The sequence below is a fragment of the Schistocerca nitens genome, chromosome 2, assembly GCF_023898315.1.
Source record: "Schistocerca nitens isolate TAMUIC-IGC-003100 chromosome 2, iqSchNite1.1, whole genome shotgun sequence".
NCBI lineage: Eukaryota > Metazoa > Arthropoda > Insecta > Orthoptera > Acrididae > Schistocerca > Schistocerca nitens.
Genome location: NC_064615.1, coordinates 641290365 through 641307685, shown reverse-complemented (window position 1 = coordinate 641307685; position 17321 = coordinate 641290365). Strand labels below are relative to the sequence as shown.

The window sequence follows — 17321 nt, the reverse complement described above, 5'->3', positions numbered from 1 at the left end:
GTGTGTGTGTGTGTGTGTGTGTGTGTGTGTGTCACCCGCGTATCATATTCCAATGCAAAACTCAAGATATACAATCAATACTTCAATCAGAACTAGTGATGAGATTTGTTGTCAGATAGTGAGACTTTTTAACCAAGGCTTTATCACAGTAGTTCTCTTTCTAACTACATTCTGTGGTGTGGTGTAGCAAAGTCCATAAGCAGCCTTACCAGTTTTCTCAAGAAATGTATTGAAATGCATACCTAAATAAAAGTGTTGGCTTAAAATCCATATTTTTCATATTATAATATTGCAAATGGTGTGTTGTGATACAGCAAAGATCATAAACAGCCTAGCCAGTTTTCTAAAGAGATGTGTTGAAATGCACACCTAAATAAAAATGTTAGCTTAAAATCCATATTTTTCAAAATATTATATTGCAAATGGAAAGATATTAACTCTTGAGAAAGCCATAGTCAGTGGCCATTATATATCCTGATTCACTTCTTAACATATTAGTTGTCGTGTTTGCCCTAATGAATACTATAGTTGCTAAGTAAGCTCACCACACCTAAACTAACATTAGAATCCAAACTAAATATTCCTCACACATCCCAATGTGCATGCTACAGGCAGCTACTGCAGAATTATGCTATTGATAGGAGTATCATGTGATACATGGCTCCTTGCCATCATGCATGGCCCCACCATCAGTTTTCATATGTGCATGCTACTAAAGTACCAGTGTGTTCAAACCAAATTGGGGGTGGAGAACAGCTCACCATTTCACATTTTCTGGAGTTGCTACTAGAATTGTAAAGTAATATAATTTTTTTAGCATAATAATCAAGGGAATATATCTGCAATAAGCTTTAAACATTTTTTACTGGAAAGCAATGGCACAGTGAATTACATTCTGTTTGTAGAGCAGTTGATTTTCTAATTATGTGACTTGGTGGCTCACTTGGTCAATATTGATTATAAACCTGAAGATTTTCAGTCTTAAGATCCAGAGTTTTAAATGCTACTGTGGTTTGAATTCACACTGAACTGTAAGTATCTCAGTAACAAAATTCACATGTTGAAATGAGAAAGGAGCATACCACCTCTACGGGGGGGGGGGGGGGGGGGGGGGGGGGGGGGGGGGGGGGTGATAACCATATTACAAGATACCTAAAAGATAACCATATGTGGATGATATAAATTATCCTTCTAGAGTTCATAGTACAAAATTTACTTTTCTTCATATATTCAATTGTCTGGATTTTTGATTATTCAAATGAGTTATAACAACAGTTGGTCCAGTTAATTGTGTTTCCACTGTATTTGCTGGTTTATCCCTGCTCAGTTAAGACATCAGTAAGTGTGAAAAACGCAACATGTTTCTGAACTCACTCATCAGGGTTTTATTTGTTCAAACAGCCCTCATGAAGAGCTTAAGATGTGTGTGGCACTGGAAAAGTGGGCAAAGGGAAGGGATATTATTAAGGACTGTTGACATAGTAAAAATTTATTTTCTTCTTCAAACCAATCGAGTTCCAAAATAGAAAGTAATTAAGAGAAATTTTGTTTTAAGTGCATGTAGTGCAAAATGTAAGTCAAGTGGGATGATATAGACAACATAAGGAAGTGTAAAAGAGAAAAAGTCTTACGTTTAAATAAAGTACCTCTTGCTCAGAATTTAGTTTTTTTTGTGGAGTTCTTCTCTGATCTGTGGTGCGTTAGACCCTCCCCTCCCCACTGAATTTCATATATTTCTCCTGTAGGTATTCATCACTGACTGTCTGAATTAGTTTCTTTCAACTTTTTGTAATATATATAAGCACCTGTACTCCTTGATGGTGACAGTGGTTCAGATTTTTTCTGTGTTTTTGCTTTATAGTTCTTAGCCTACCGTGTAAGGTTGAACACTGAATGTTGTTATATGTCTCTGAACTGGAACAAATACACTGCTGTCCATTAAATTTGCAACACCATGATGGTGGCATGATACCGAGCGAGGTGGCGCAGTGGTTAGCACACTGGACTCGCATTCGGGAGGACGACGGTTCAATCCCGCGTCCGGCCATCCTGATTTAGGTTTTCAGTGATTTTCCTAAATCACTCCAGGCAAATGCCAGGATGGTTCCTTTGAAAGGGCAAAGCCGACATCCTACCCCCTCCTTCCCTAATCCAATGAGACCGATGACCTCGCTGTCTGGTCTCCTCCCCCAAACAACCCATCCCCAAGAAGGTGGCATGCAACAAATGTCAGATTGGCATGATGTGCACTATACACTTGGATACACAAATGATTAATATTTCAGCTACATTCTTTGTATAAGAAAAGATTAAAAAGTGAATTACTCATTCAGAAATTACGTCTGAATATTAGTTGTTTGTGGGAAGATCATATTATGCCTCTATGGTAATGATGGAAGCTGAAGAAATGAATTAAAATTTGTGCAACGGCCAGGACTCAAACCTGAGTCGTCTTACATTCTATGCAGCACTGTGGTCAACACTGCTGCATGAACTATCCAAGTCGAATGCCCTCCCAAGGCAAACTTCAATTCATATCTTCAGCTTATTTTCCCCCTAAACTGTAACTATTGGCAGGGCTCTCCGACATTGGAATAGCACCCCAGGGTTGGACATAATGGGGGAGGCCCTGTACCACAGGTGATCTTATGGAACTTATAATTAAATTTTCCCTGAGACATTTAAGCCTCATCTTTATCTATGATAATGATGGAAGCTGAAGAAATAAATTAAAATTTGTACCAGGACTTGGATCCAGGTTTTCTTGCAGAGCCCTGTCAATAGTGACAATTTAGGGGGAAAATAAGGTGAAGATATGAATTGAAGTTTGTTTTGGGGAGGGCATTTGACTTGGGTAGTTCATGCAGCAATGTTGATTGTAGTGCTGCACAGGTGTGGTGGGCAGCATTTCTGCCTAGTATGCGAGAAGACCTGGGTTTGAGTCCTGGCCATTGCACTAATTTTAATTCATTTCTTCAGCTTCCATCATTATCATAGATAGAGATAAGACTTAAATGTCTTGGGGAAAATCTAATTATAAAATATATTATGCCTTGTTTGAGAAAAGAAATTTCTGCCAGCGTGTCAGTATTCAACAGCGGCAGGATTGTGGTATATCAAGACTGCACTTCGTCGTTCAATGATATTGCCTTCACGTTGATTGGGATCTCATGATTGTGATGCAAATACAGAATTGATGGGTTCAGGAGGGCCATGCTCAATACCTCACAGGACCTCAATGACCTCACACTCAGCTATCACCCAGAAGGGCAGACACATTGTTTCGTTGACTTTGCAGGATCATGCAGCCTCATCAGTTGCCTTCAGTCAGGAAGTGGGCTTCTTTGCAAGAAGATAATTTTCTACACATATAGGGAAAGATACTGGAGAACTGCAGATTGTCAGTGTGCAGCCATTGTTGTGGCTTCCCTTGACATGGTGGCAAAGAAAGGTGCTCAAACAATGGTGTGCCCAACAACATTGGACACAGGAATGACACCATCTTGTCTTAAAACAAGATACCCAGTTCTGTGTACAGCATTGTGATGGATGTGGCCATGTAAAGAGGTTCCAAGGACAACAAACATTGACAGATTGCATTGATCGTTGTCATATGGACCTAGCAATTAGTGTGATGGTGTGGGGTGTCATTGGGTACACTATATGATCACCTCTGGTTCGCATAGCCAGGAATTTGGACAGTAGACATCACATTTTATCTTAAATTACGCAATGCAAGAGTGCATGTTGCCCGTCTTGTCCAGATGTACTTTGACAGTGGTAGTGTTTGACTGTAGGCCTTGTCAGGATGCTCTTCAGATCTCATACCCAATAAAAAAATCAGATAATAGATTAACCAAGATACTGGCATGCCACCACACCTGCCACTGTGATTGATGAACTTTGACTGAAGAATTAAAGCAGCATGTCATCCAAGCTTAGTTAAACTCGATGCCCAGCTTAGAGCCATTGAGGCTGGCAGAGGTGGTAAATCTGTGTACTAAATTTAACACCCTGTATATTCCCAAATCATATAAATTTAATCATCCTACTGCACAGTAAATGCACTGTAAGTAAAAATTTGTTTTTTGCTATTCTTACTGGTGTTGCAACTTCAGTGGCCAGCAGCCTATATTAAGTCAGCAAATGAAGAAAGCCGTAGAGTTCCACAAGGAGAGCAAATCAGGTGTCTTATGTCTTATTGTAGGAAACAATTTGTTTTGTTGGTTGCAAGAGTGTTACCGTGGTTAGTGTTCACGTAAATTTTATTACACCTACTAGTAGCTACTTGGTCTGTATTAAGGATTCCGAATTAGAAAATTCTTTACTTTACCAGCCAAAATATTTAATGGTGTCATCAAATAATCTGAAGTGTGGAGTGAAGTGAAGAAAGGTAGAGTAATTACAATGGAAGAGATTGTTGAATGTTAACCAAATATCTTTCTTATGTATGACAGTTGCCTCATTTTTCTTGTAAAATCATTTTTTAATCAGTTTATATGTCCACAGAAATGCAGTGTAATTAAATTATTTTGATAAATGGTGTAATTCTAACTGTCTCTCATACCATTTGTTTTAGTCCTGTTCCCACGACACACAAACAGGAGTACCAGGGACAATACCATAAACTTAATTCATATATTCAGAGATTATCTTCATTACCACATCAAGTGCTCGAAGGCATACATCCACTCTCGCATGAGAGCTAAGACATCAGATTTCCTCAAAGTCCTAAACAGAGCAAGACCAGAACCCAAGAATGTAGAAAAGAAAACAATAACGTAAGTGTAAAAATTTTAAATATTGGTTGAGTGCTGTAAATCATGCTAGTTTCTTGTTAATTGGAATGTGTATGTCCTTGGTGGGGGTTTCCCCATGTATGGTACTTCATTTTGATGCTGATTTTACTATCCTTTTGAAGTGTTTGTTGTTAATTGTAGATTTTTCTTATTTTTAACCATCGCAAAAACTTACTAAGTTGGTGCATTTTGTTCAGGCTTGTATGACTGACTTGAGTATTGTCTGCAGTCACATTCCACATTATAAGAGTGCATTTCAAGTCTGCTTCATAAATGACACAGATAAAAAGTTCAGTAATTTTCTTTTTTGAATTACAAAATACCAGTCATGTACAAACAGAAACAAATATTGAATAATAATAATTACTCTTTGCCTTTATTTTGAACATGTTATAGACAAAGGAAGAAAAATCTGCTTATTCTCAGCTACATAAATTACTTTAATATTTGTCCCTTTATTTGCCCTGTTCTGCTTACAATTTTACTGAATGGCTAAAGTATGCAGACTCTTACCTCCATCAATCCATTTTTATAGAATATAACCTTATTAGCTTATCATATTTAATTTTAGTTGCATTGTTCTATTTCTGTATGTGTGACATTCAGAATACAATATTTTGACTAACAATATTTGAATTGTGTTATTTTCAATATCTATTCACGCTGAAAATTATTCCATAATCACTTTTCCACATTCATCATATATTCTGTCCACAGACTGCTTATAATAATGAACAGTGCATGAATTTTATCCTTTTGGCACTGTTCTGGCCTCATTAAAAGAGTTTATTTAATAGTTAAATTGTAAAGAATCTAGTTGTATTATGTATTCAAGAGCCCAAGTCCCAAACGCTGAAAAAATCTTTTCTTTTCACCCTATTCTTTCCAGATGCTTTCATAAAACCCAATACTTGCCCTAAACACACCTCCTTTTACACACCTTTCATTCTCCTCCAACTGAACAAGATTCCACATATTTAGCACACTGGCCTTGCAATCAGGAAAAGCAGAGTTCAAATCCTAATCCAGCCATCCAGATCTAAGTTTTCTGTGGTCTCTCAACATTATTCTACAGAAATGATAGGCAGTTTCTTTGAAATTCCTTTGAAAAGGGTATTCGTCCCAAACTTGTCCAGTGAAACATCAGACTTCATCTCTGATGATCTTTTTCTTAGCTGGATGTTATATTACAAATAGGCACTGAAGAGCCACAGAAACCTGTACACCTGCCTAATATCATGTAGGGCTCCTGTAAGCACACATAAGTGCCACAACGCGATGTGACATGGACTTTTGACTAATGTCTGAAGTATTGCTGGAGGGAACTGACACCATGAATCCTGCAGGGCTATCCATAAATCTGTAAGAGTATGAGAGGGTGGAGATCTCTTCTGAACAGTGCGTTGCAAGGCATCCCAGATATTCTCAATAATGTTTGTGTCTGGGAAGTATGGTGGCCAGCGGAAGTGTTTAAACTCAAGAGAGTGTTCCTGTAGCCACTATGCAGCAATTCTGAACATGTGGGGTGTTGCATTACCCTGCTGGAATTACCTAGGTCAGTCGAAATGCGCAATGGGTATGCTTACGTACGTGTCACCTGTCACAGTATCTATATGTATCAGGGGTCCCACATTACCGCAACTGCACTCAACCCAGACCATTACAGAGCCTCCACCAGCTTGAACAGTCCTCTGTTGACAGTCAGGGTCTGTGGATTCATGAGGTTGTCTGCTCACCCATACACGTCCATCCGCTCAATACAGTTTGAAACGAGGCTCGTCCGACCAGGCAACATGTTTCCAGTCATCAGCAGTCGAATGTCGGTGGTGATGAGCCCAGGCGAGGCATAAAGCTTTGTGTCGTGCAGCCATCAAGGGTACACACATAGGCTTTCAGTTCTGAAAGCCCATATCAATTATGTTTTGTTGAATGGTTCACATGCTGACATTTGTTGATGGCTCAACATTGAAACCTACAGCAATTTGCAGAAGGGTTGCACTTCTATCATGTTGAAAGATTTTCTTCAGTCATCATTGGTCCCATTCTTGCAGGCTCTTTTTCCGGCCCCAGCAATGTCGGAGATTTAATGTTTTACTGGATTCCTGATATTTATGGTACACTCGTGAAATGGTCGTATGGGAAAATCCCCACTTTTTTGCTACCTCAGAGATTCTGTGTTCCATTGCTCATGCACCAGCCATAACACTATGTTCAGACTCACTCAAGTCTTCATCACCTGCCATTGTAGCAGCAGTAACCAATCTAACAACTGCACCAGACACCTGTTGTCCTATATATCCGTTGCTGACCACAGCACTTTAATCTGCCAGTTTATATATCTCTGTATTTGAATACGTATGCCTATACCAGTTTCTTTGGCACTTCAGTGTACTTCCATGCTTCAACTCTCATTACTCAATCCCATGTGGTATATTTATCTTGTCTACTTGCCTCATTGACTCTTGTCTGTGTGGTTGATGCGTCCATTTTTTTCCTCTACCTTGTCAACTATAATTTTTCTTCCTTTTTTTTTTTTTTTTTTTTCTTTTGCGTTCTTCTCATTTGATTCAATTTCTTTTATACTCCTCTCTAGCATCCTTGCCATTTAGACTTAACTATTGTCTCTGTGGTAACTGTTAGGTAAAAACTTCATTTTTTACCGCCACTTCCATAAAATAGCTTATATGTGTTATAGCGACTTATCAGTTGTGTCCCAGTTTATTGCCACATTGTTACACTTACTTACTTACTGGCTGGCATTACAGTCCTTGTAAAACCTTGGCCTGCTTTGTCACCTGCCTCTATTCTTCACTGTCCATCATTTTTCTTTCCCAATTCCTGACTCCCATTGCTCCTCCATACCTTCAAGCCACCTTTTCCTGGGTTTTTTCTCCTCCTCCATTTCGGCTTCCCTATAAACACTTTCTTAACAGTTTGAGTTTCTGGCATTCTCTGTACATGTCCAGCCCATCTTATTCTTCCTTACTTGATTTTCATTACAATATTCATCTGTCCAAAAAGTGTCTGTAGTTCTGTGTTTGTCCTTATTTCCAACTTTGTTTCTCTTCCACTTCCATAAATATCTTTCTCAAAATCTTCATTTCCCATCTCAGTAACCAGCCTTCCTCCCTTGTGGTCACCACCTAGCTTTCTGATCCATACATTACTGTACAGCCAAATATATTTGGATTTTTGTATTACTATTAATATTTCTGGACTTGAATACATTCTGCAAGAAGCAACAACATTGGTTTCCACTAGCTATCCTTTCTCAAATTTCTTCCGGTGTTATTATCTTCTGGTATTATCAAGTCTAGTATTCCACTCTTTGATACTCTTTCCCATTTATTTTTATTGAAGTGTCTCCTCTGTTCCCCCTTGGATCTCTCATCATCGTATTCTTTGTTTTACCTATATCCGTTTCCATTTCTGACTTCTACACTGCTCCTTCCAATGCAACATCATTACCCTACAAGGCTCTGATATTCTTTGCAGTTAATGTGATGTCTGATATTCCTTGCAATTAATGTGATGTCATCAGCTGCTGGTTAAGTATTATTCCTCCTAGGTTTGTTGGCATTTGCCAAATTACCTTCTCTAGCGCTAAGTTAAAGAGGAGCACAAAGATCACATCTTCCTGCTGCAGCCCCCTCCCCACAAGGAACTCTACTGACAACTCTTGCACTATTCTGATCTTGCAAACTGTTGCTTTCATTTTCATTCAGTCAACTTCCCTAATTTTAGTGGGATTATAAAATCCTTCATAGTTTATAGAATCTCATCCCTGTCTAGGCTGTCATACGTTTGTTTAAAATAAACATGCAACTGATGCAGCTGCTTGTCATTCATAAATATTCTCTTACACTCGTCTGAATAAAAATAGCTGGTCTGTTGTCAATCTATTTCTCCTAAATCCAGCCTGATAATCTCCCAGTATCATTTCCATCCGGTATCGTAGCTGAGAAGCTAAAATCTTACTAAACACCATACATGTTGTATCTAAGAAAGTAATTCCATGGTAAGTACTGCACTCTGCCGTATCATCTTTCTTATATAATGGGCAGCTTATTCCCATGCTCCAATCCTTAGGAATTTCTCCCTTTATCCATATTTCCTTTATTAATTCACTACCAGCTGCCTCCTTCTTTCCCCAATATTTTAATAATTTGGCCTCTATGTTGTGTTCTCCTACTGCTTAGTCATTCTTTAAGTTTTTAATTTCATTCTTCACTTCCTCTAATTCTGATGGTTTGGCTTCCTGCTCCTTCGTGTTTGCATCCAATTCCGATTCCGAGTTCAGTTCCTCCTCTTGTTCATTCGAGGTTTCCTCTCTCCTCTGCTCTCTGTTCACTGCCCCTCTTCCATGAAGTAACTTGGCAAAATACTCTTGCCATCTTCCCAAAGCTTTGCTTTTATCTCCAATGAGGTTTCCACCTTTTTCCTTTTAAGACTGCTCTCAGTTGGAACCCTCTCTTCATTTCTCTAGATCTTTCATAGAATTTTCATTTCTATTTATTATCCCTCATTTAATCCAACTACTCTATCTTCCTACTCTCATACTTCCTTTCCTTCACTCTAAAGAATGTATCTTCTCTTTCGCCCTTCTCTCTATAGTCTTCTACTACTGGTCTCGTCCTCATCAAGCCATTTCACTGCTCTTTGGTATTCTGCCCTCTCCAGTACTTCTTCTGTGGCTATACTGATGGCTGTTTTTGTCATCCTTCATATAGTTTCCAAATCCCCATCCATCCATGTGCTCATTCTTGTCTTCACATTGATCTCTTCTAATTTTTTTTTTGTACTTTTCCTGCTTTTCTTTAGTTTAGATTTTTTTGTATATTGTATTTACTCCCCCCCCCCCTCTCTCTCTCTCTTTGTTTCTTGCCATTCTGTATTCTGTCTATACCTGATCTGCACTAACAGTAAGTAATAATCTGTGTCTCCATCTTTCATTGGATGCCGTGTGCTTTTTGTCATCTCCTTACCATTGGCGAAGTCTGTCAGCCTTAGTCTGGTATCATAAGTGACTTCATACTAACTTTATTTTCCTGTTGTTTTTCTATACATTTCTTCTTCTCCAGTTTTCGCTTTCAGATCCTTAAGGATTGTTTTTGCATCATGCCTTTGCACTTTGGTGATTTCGTCCTCCAGTTTGGAGTAAAATGCATCCTTCTCATCTTCATCTGATTCCTATGTTAGGTGCAGAGGCACACATCATCGTAACATTGAAAAAAATTGTCCCAACTCTTAAAGAACACAACCTGTTGCTAATTGCTTTGAAACTAATTATATTTGCCTTCATTGAGCTATGTATAAGAAAGCCAATACAATGATGGCCTGTATTCCACTCACTATCCTGCAGAATATATTTCTCCAATGGGATTGCTCCCTGTCCTTTCCATTTTATTTATTGTAGCACAGCTATTTTTTTTCTATTCTTACCCATTTCCTTGCTGATTTCTCGCAATTTGTTTGGTCTCTTAAGTGTTGTCACATTCCAGATGGGTATCATGATATCCATATTCCTTCTTGTTAACTTTTTTCTTTGCTGTGTCATCATCTTGTAATCCATATCCTTCCTAGTTCAGTGTTTGGTATCTGCAATAATTTTACGAGATGGGATTGTTAGACCCACGCCCAACCCTGAACCTGGAGAAGCAGGATTTTTTCCTTGGGAGTTTATTCCCCTAGGGAGGTTGGCTTCCTTTCACTTATAAAGTCTCCTTTACCCTACCTAAGACCTGATTCATCTGGTCCTCTGCCAAGGCTTGCTGACTTGGGTAACATAGCCATTAGCTATGTTACCACTGGCAGAGCCCTTGACTGAAGCATGCAAACCCTCCTGCCTGGCACTGAAGGTGCCTTCGATAAGGCTGTGTCTTATGGTAGATGCGACACTGTTATGAGTGTGCTATAATTTTCTACTTTGTCTTTCTCCACCTTCTTCCACCATATCAGATTTCGTCTAGAACAAATTTTGAGTCAATTTACTCCATTTTTTGTATGCAATTCTGTCATTGTTACAGTATCTGCCACAGGCATTGCCTTAACATGTGTTTGTATAAAGGACATAAAGGCCACATTTATTGTTTAATTTTATAAAATTGCTTTGGCATAGAAAATATCTCTCTCCTCTCTCTCTCTCTCTCTCTCTCTCTCTCTCTCTCTCTCTCTCTCTCTCTCGTGTGTGTGTGTGTGTGTGTGGTGTGTGTGTGAGAGAGAGAGAGAGAGAGAGAGAGAGAGATTTAACTATATATTTTCTCTTACCATTGTGTTCTTTTCTTTTGCAGTGGACGGTCTTTTATTAGGAAAGAATGATTCACCATGAAACATAGTGCATTCAAAATCATGACTTTTTCATCTGTGCAAAGGCTTCAAGGAAACGCTCATTTATATTGCACAGTGTCTGTGCAGAGAAGCCTTGTTCACAGTGTTTGTCATTGATAGACTGCTGAAACATTAATAAACTTGTACATTATGAAAATTGGCTGGTGCTACTGCTACTGCAGCATCCCATCCCAGTTATTTGGTCACTACTCAAGGGGCAGCCTCCTCTTAAGTCGTATTCAATCTCTTGTGTCAAAAACGATAAGTTTATATCGGATAGTTCAGAAATTTGAGAACAGAAGTCAGCCTTATGGAAGAAAGAAACAAGGTTACATTTATTATCTTAGTATTGGAGTATTATGTCAATATCTGTCAGTCAATATTGTTTTATTTTATTAATTTAATTTTTCTACGCCATGTTTCATCATTTATAAACATTTTTCTTCTGTGGCTGTGTTTTTAGACACTGAACAGTAATCAAGAACAAAACATTTTGGAATAAAAATGTGAATTTAATGATTGGTACATATTGCTAGGTTTTATGCTATCATTTTATCAGTCAAGGGAGTCTGATTTCATACTTTATTTACCTTCTTAGTTTTGCTTATTTATTGTTTAATGTGGTTTTAAGAACAGCCAAAACATTGTGTTTCTTTTTTTGTAACAATGACCTATTAATTTTTATTGTTATATTTTGCAACTGTGAGTAGCAATGCCAGATGTCAGCTTTTCATTTTTTTTAACAGCAAATGAATGGAAGAGTATATTATTTATATTGTGAATGTGAGCCAGTATACAAATCAGTAGTGCCTTATCTGGGGACAAGATATCAATCACAGAATCTTATAATCCATAAGTATCCATACCCTGTGCTTCAATTCATGTTCCTTTCAAGTATTAATAAATACTTCAGTTCGTTATTGCTGTTAACATTGCTTCAGTTAAGGTTTTGAGGTCAGTGAAGAAAAAAAATATGATTTCATTGCCACAGTGTGTAAGGGCCTTTCAGTTACGCATGTAAAGCAGCATTCTTGATAGCTGTATATACTTGAATACATTTTTCACAATTCAGTTAATGCATCATATCATTTTACCTTTATTTGTGTTTAACCAGGAGTGACTACACTGTATAAACATTTATCAATTCAATGGCTGCATTTTTATGACCTAATTGGTCTAGATTTTTGTTTCATACTTTCATTGACTTGTAAGAGTATGGTATAAAAGATGTAATTACAGATCAGTCTATTGTAAATGAGGTAATGAGTCCTAGTAACTTTGGGCAACATTTCGAATTCACTAATTTCACCAAACTAATTTAGAAGTACTTGCAGGTGCTATCTAGCTGTTTACTGCTGTACCCAACTGATTTGTTATAAACTTTCTGTCCTTGGTATACAATGTAACAATGCAATGCTCCAATTCTAAGGTAATTACAGTACTTTTATAGAACTCATTTACATTTTGCTCATGAGAGTTCCAACTTTATGCCTAATACCGTCTCAAAGCTTTGTTGTACACAGTGACAAAAGATTAGGGAACAAAGCTGATGTTAATTGTTGAATAACTTTTTTAAATCTTGTGAATATTGTAATTAAACTCAATATGATTGATTGATTATAAACATGTAAAAATAATGCAATAACAGTGCATGTGAAAGTTGTTACAGTAGTGGAACTATAAAGTGAAAACCACTACCTCAGACAGTGTGAGGAAATCTAGTATCGTGAAACACATTCGCAGTTTTTACGTCTGTGAAATATGAGACATGATTAATAGTTCCTGTGCATGACCAGCACAGCGTTGTGAAGTGTATAGTGAGATATGATGTTCGAGGTGCCGTAAATGTGTGATAATTTGATGTGGTATGCCTAGAAGTACGAAGGTTCCACAGAAAACAGATTATTATAACTTAATCTTCGTGGCGGGTTTGTTGTGATTTCAGTGATTTATTTTGGTCTGAAGCACAAGTTAAAAAAAAAAAAAAAAAGATGGAGGAAGTGTTCAATGAGCTTTTATTTTAGAATTTTATATTTTTATTTCTTTAAGTAAGTAACATGCCACATGTAGAGGTTCCATTTTTTGGCAGGAAAGTGATGTGATTTATTTATAACTGCTCATGTTAATATTTATAATTAAGTTATAAATTAAAAACATATCAACAGTAATTTTTCAGACGTTGTATTATAAATGATTAATGTTACTTGCACAGCTCTCTTCTGTGTCTCAAAAGATAATTTTATATTTTAAATGTCTCATTTATATTCGTTATTTTCCTTGTTACCTTTGTTAATCAGATATTCAATTTTGAAGTGCCCAGAAAACTTACTTGCTGTACAATTGCAGCAAGGGGAGCATATCTGGCCAGTGATATGCAAATCTTATTTTTTCTGCTGCATCGTGTTTGTCAGTGCAAACTCGGATACTTAACAGTAATTTTTCTGTACAATTCCAATTTATGTCGTTGTTTTTTATTATGATTATAAATATAATATGCATTAAAAATAACAGAAGTTAGATTTGTTATGTAATTTACTTTTATTAATACAGACATTGTCTTCCTTAAATCCTGTTTTACTTCTTGGTAGTAGATTGAAGAAAAACCTCTCAAGACATCCAATGTCCTGCATTTTCATAATTATTTACCACTGAACATTGCAGCATTTGTATGTTCACAAAAGATTAAGACTGCCTGATAAATCAGAATTCAAATTTGAACTCAGGTTTTTGTGAGAAATACTCTACAAAGTGAGATAATTGATCATGCCTCAAAGAGTAAGTGACATTATCAGCACGTTGTTGCTACTCCCCCTTTGTCGCAGACTCAGCACAGAGGTCGACCGTTAGAGTAGTACCATTAAGAAGACAAGATGATGTCTTAAGTGCAGGCAGATAATTTTAGGCAGACTCGGTCATCCGTTCTGTGTTGCCACTATACATATTTTCATTTAGAAAAAATAAAAAACTATACTTTAATGATTTCCCAGAAAACATACCCTGCATTCAGTGAAAAAAAATTTGTGATATTAATGAGGAAGGAGCTTTGGAGACAGCAGGACATCACGAGAGTAATTTAAAGTGCAAAAATGCTGTGGAGTTGTTTGAGGGGGGGGGGGGGATTCTATTTCAATGGTAAGTAACATCCACTGTGGCAATTAGAGACTGAACAGACATCTAAGGTGAAATGAATAGTGAAGCTGTGAATTGTAGGCAGAAAGTGCAATTATATGAGGGTAGACTTTGTCAATGTTGCAGAGAGATATTGTTACTTTAAACTTAATGTCATCCTGGTAGTCATATTTAATTATGTCATTTAGGTAACATGCATAACTGCTCAGCTCCATTTCGAATTAAACTTCCTAAAAATAAATGTAATATTTGTAAAAATTCTACATAGTGCTGAATAATTTCATCCGTTACTTTCCTAGAATAATACTGTATGTGGATAAATCAGAAAATCTGTTCCAGTGAAAGACTAGGCTGCTACTTTTTACCTCCATCTAGGAGAGGGGGATAAAACAATAGTAAAGAATTACAGATCCATCTTAAAAATTGAGATCATCATGAAAAATGAACCCTATGAAAACATGTTACAGAAAAAAATCTTAGTGGCTAATAAATCAGATTTTAAACATTTGTCGCGTGAATTTTCTTGATATACTAGAATCGATAAATCAGAAATTATTCCCATTGAGAATTTGTGACCAAGGTAATCGTATTTGTTGTGTAAATCATTATATTCTTTTACTAAAGTCAAATTATTATGAAATAGTAGATACAGCAAGTTCATAGTTTTTATCTTGGCTGTACAACGAAAACAGTGTGTGTATGTTCTCGGATAGTCGCATTACAATATACACTCCACATTTGCAAGAATCAGATCTTGTGTACTGCAGAGTGCCATTATGAGTAATCTGTTGTGTCATTCATAAAGAAATGAACTTCCATCTACAGTGCCAAAAGATGAAAATGTTTGCCAGTGATGCATACAGGGAGGTCCATTGATCGGGACCTGGCCAAATATCTCATGAAATAAGCGCAAACGAAAAAACTACAAAGAACGAAACTTGTCTAGCTTGAAGGGGGAAACCAGATGGCGCTATGGTTGGCCCGCTAGATGGCTCTGCCGTACGTCAAACAGATATCAACTGCGTTTTTTTTTTAAATAGGAACCCCCATTTTTTATTACGTATTTGTGTAGTATGTAAAGAAATATGAATGTTTTAGTTGGACCACTTTTTTGCGTTTTGTGATAGATGGTGCTGTAATAGTCACAAACGTATAAGTACGTGGTATCACGTAACATTCCGCCAGTGGGGACGGGATTTGCTTCGTGATACATTACCCGTGTTAAAATGGACCGTTTACCAATTGCGGAAAAGGTCGATATCATGTTGATGTATGGCTATTGCGATCAAAATGCCCAATGGGCTTGTGCTAATTATGCTGCTTAGTATCCTGGGCGACATCACCCAAGTGTCCGGACCATTCGCCGGTAGTTACGTTACTTGAGGAAACAGGAAGTGTTGAGCCACATGTCAACCATGACCTGCAACAAATGATGATGCCCAAGTAGGTGTTTTAGCTGCTGTCGCAGCTAATCAGCACATCAGTAGCAGAAAAATTGCGTGAGAATTGGGAATCTCAAAAACTTCAGTGTTGAGAATGCTACATCAACATCGATTGCACCCATACCATATTTCTATGCACCAGGAACTGCGTGGCGACGACTTTGAATGTCATGTATATTTCTGCCACTGGGCACAAGAGAAATTGCAGGACGATGACAGATTTTTTGCACGCGTTCTATTTAGCGACGAAGGATCATTCACCAGCAGCGTTAACATAAATTGGCATAATATGCACTATTGGGCAACGGAAAATCCATGATGGCTGCAACAAGTGGAACATCAGCGACCTTGTCGGGTTAATGTATGGTGCGGCATTATGGGAGGAAGGATACTTGGCCCCCATTTTATCGATGGCAATCTAAATGGAGCAATGTATGCTGATTTCCTACGTAATGTTCTACCGATGTTACTACAAGATGTTTCACTGCATGACAGAATGGCGATGTACTTCCAACATGATGGATGTCCGGCACATAGCTCATGTGCGGTTGAAGCGGTATTGAATAGCATATTTCATGACAGATGGATTGGTCAGCGAAGCACCATGCCATGGCCCGCACGTTCACCGGATCTGACGTCCTTGGATTTCTTTCTGTGAGGAAAGTTGAAAGATATTTGCTATTGTGACCCACCGACAACGCCTGACAGTCAGCGCATTGTCAATGCATGTGCGAACATTACGGCAGGTGAACTACTCGCTGTTGAGAGGAATGTCGTTACACGTATTGCCAAATGCATTGAGGTTGACAGACATCATTTTGAGCATTTATTGCATTAATGTGATATTTACAGATAATCTCACTGTAACAGCATGCGTTCTCAGAAATGATAAGTTCACAAAGGTACATGTATCACACTGGAACAACCGAAATAAAATGCTCAAACATACCTAAGTTCGGTATTTTAATTTAAAAAACCTGCCTGTTACCAACTGTTTGCCTAAAATTTTGAGCCATATGTTTGTGACTATTACAGCACTATCTATCACAAAACGAAAACAGAGGTCCAACTAAAACATTCATATTTCTTTACGTACTACACAAATATGTAATCAAAATGGGGTTCCTATTTTAAAAAACACAGTGGATATCCGTTTGACCTATGGCAGCCCCATCTAGAGGGCCAAACATAGCGCCATCTGGTTTCCCCCTTCAAGCTAGACAAGTTTCGTCCTTTGTAGTTTTTTCGTTTGATGCTTATTTCATGAGCTATTTGGCCTGGTCACGATCAATGGACCACCCTGTATATAAGAATAAAAAGCTGTACCAGTTCTCTTGCTGAAAATACAGCTAATAAAATATTTGGAAACATGAGTAGGTGGTTCAAGTGAAATGGATTATCATTAAATTTTGATAAGATTGTGTACATACACTGAAATACTTCGGATGGAACTCCACAAGTTATAAATATAGTCTATTCAGACAATTAAATGCAAGACAGACAGTATTCAGTTTTTATGACTATAGGTCAACTGGAAAACCCATGTATAGAAATTATTAAAGTGCGCAAGTTCAGCTACATTTACAGTAAATATAATTACAATTATATGTGATTTTGTAATTAA

General features: G+C 37.5%; 1 protein-coding gene across 1 annotated transcript in view; it reads left to right on the top strand.

The window, feature by feature from the left end:
- LOC126236754 (probable actin-related protein 2/3 complex subunit 2) overlaps window positions 1-13693 on the top strand; it is a 56697-nt gene extending 43004 nt beyond the window's left edge. The window contains exons 6-7 of the mRNA XM_049946294.1: window positions 4580-4781; window positions 11090-13693. Coding sequence (XP_049802251.1) covers window positions 4580-4781; window positions 11090-11117 — 230 coding nt within the window. The 3' untranslated portion in view covers window positions 11118-13693. The remainder of the gene's footprint in view (window positions 1-4579; window positions 4782-11089) is intronic.
- The last annotated feature ends 3628 nt before the right edge of the window (window positions 13694-17321 follow it).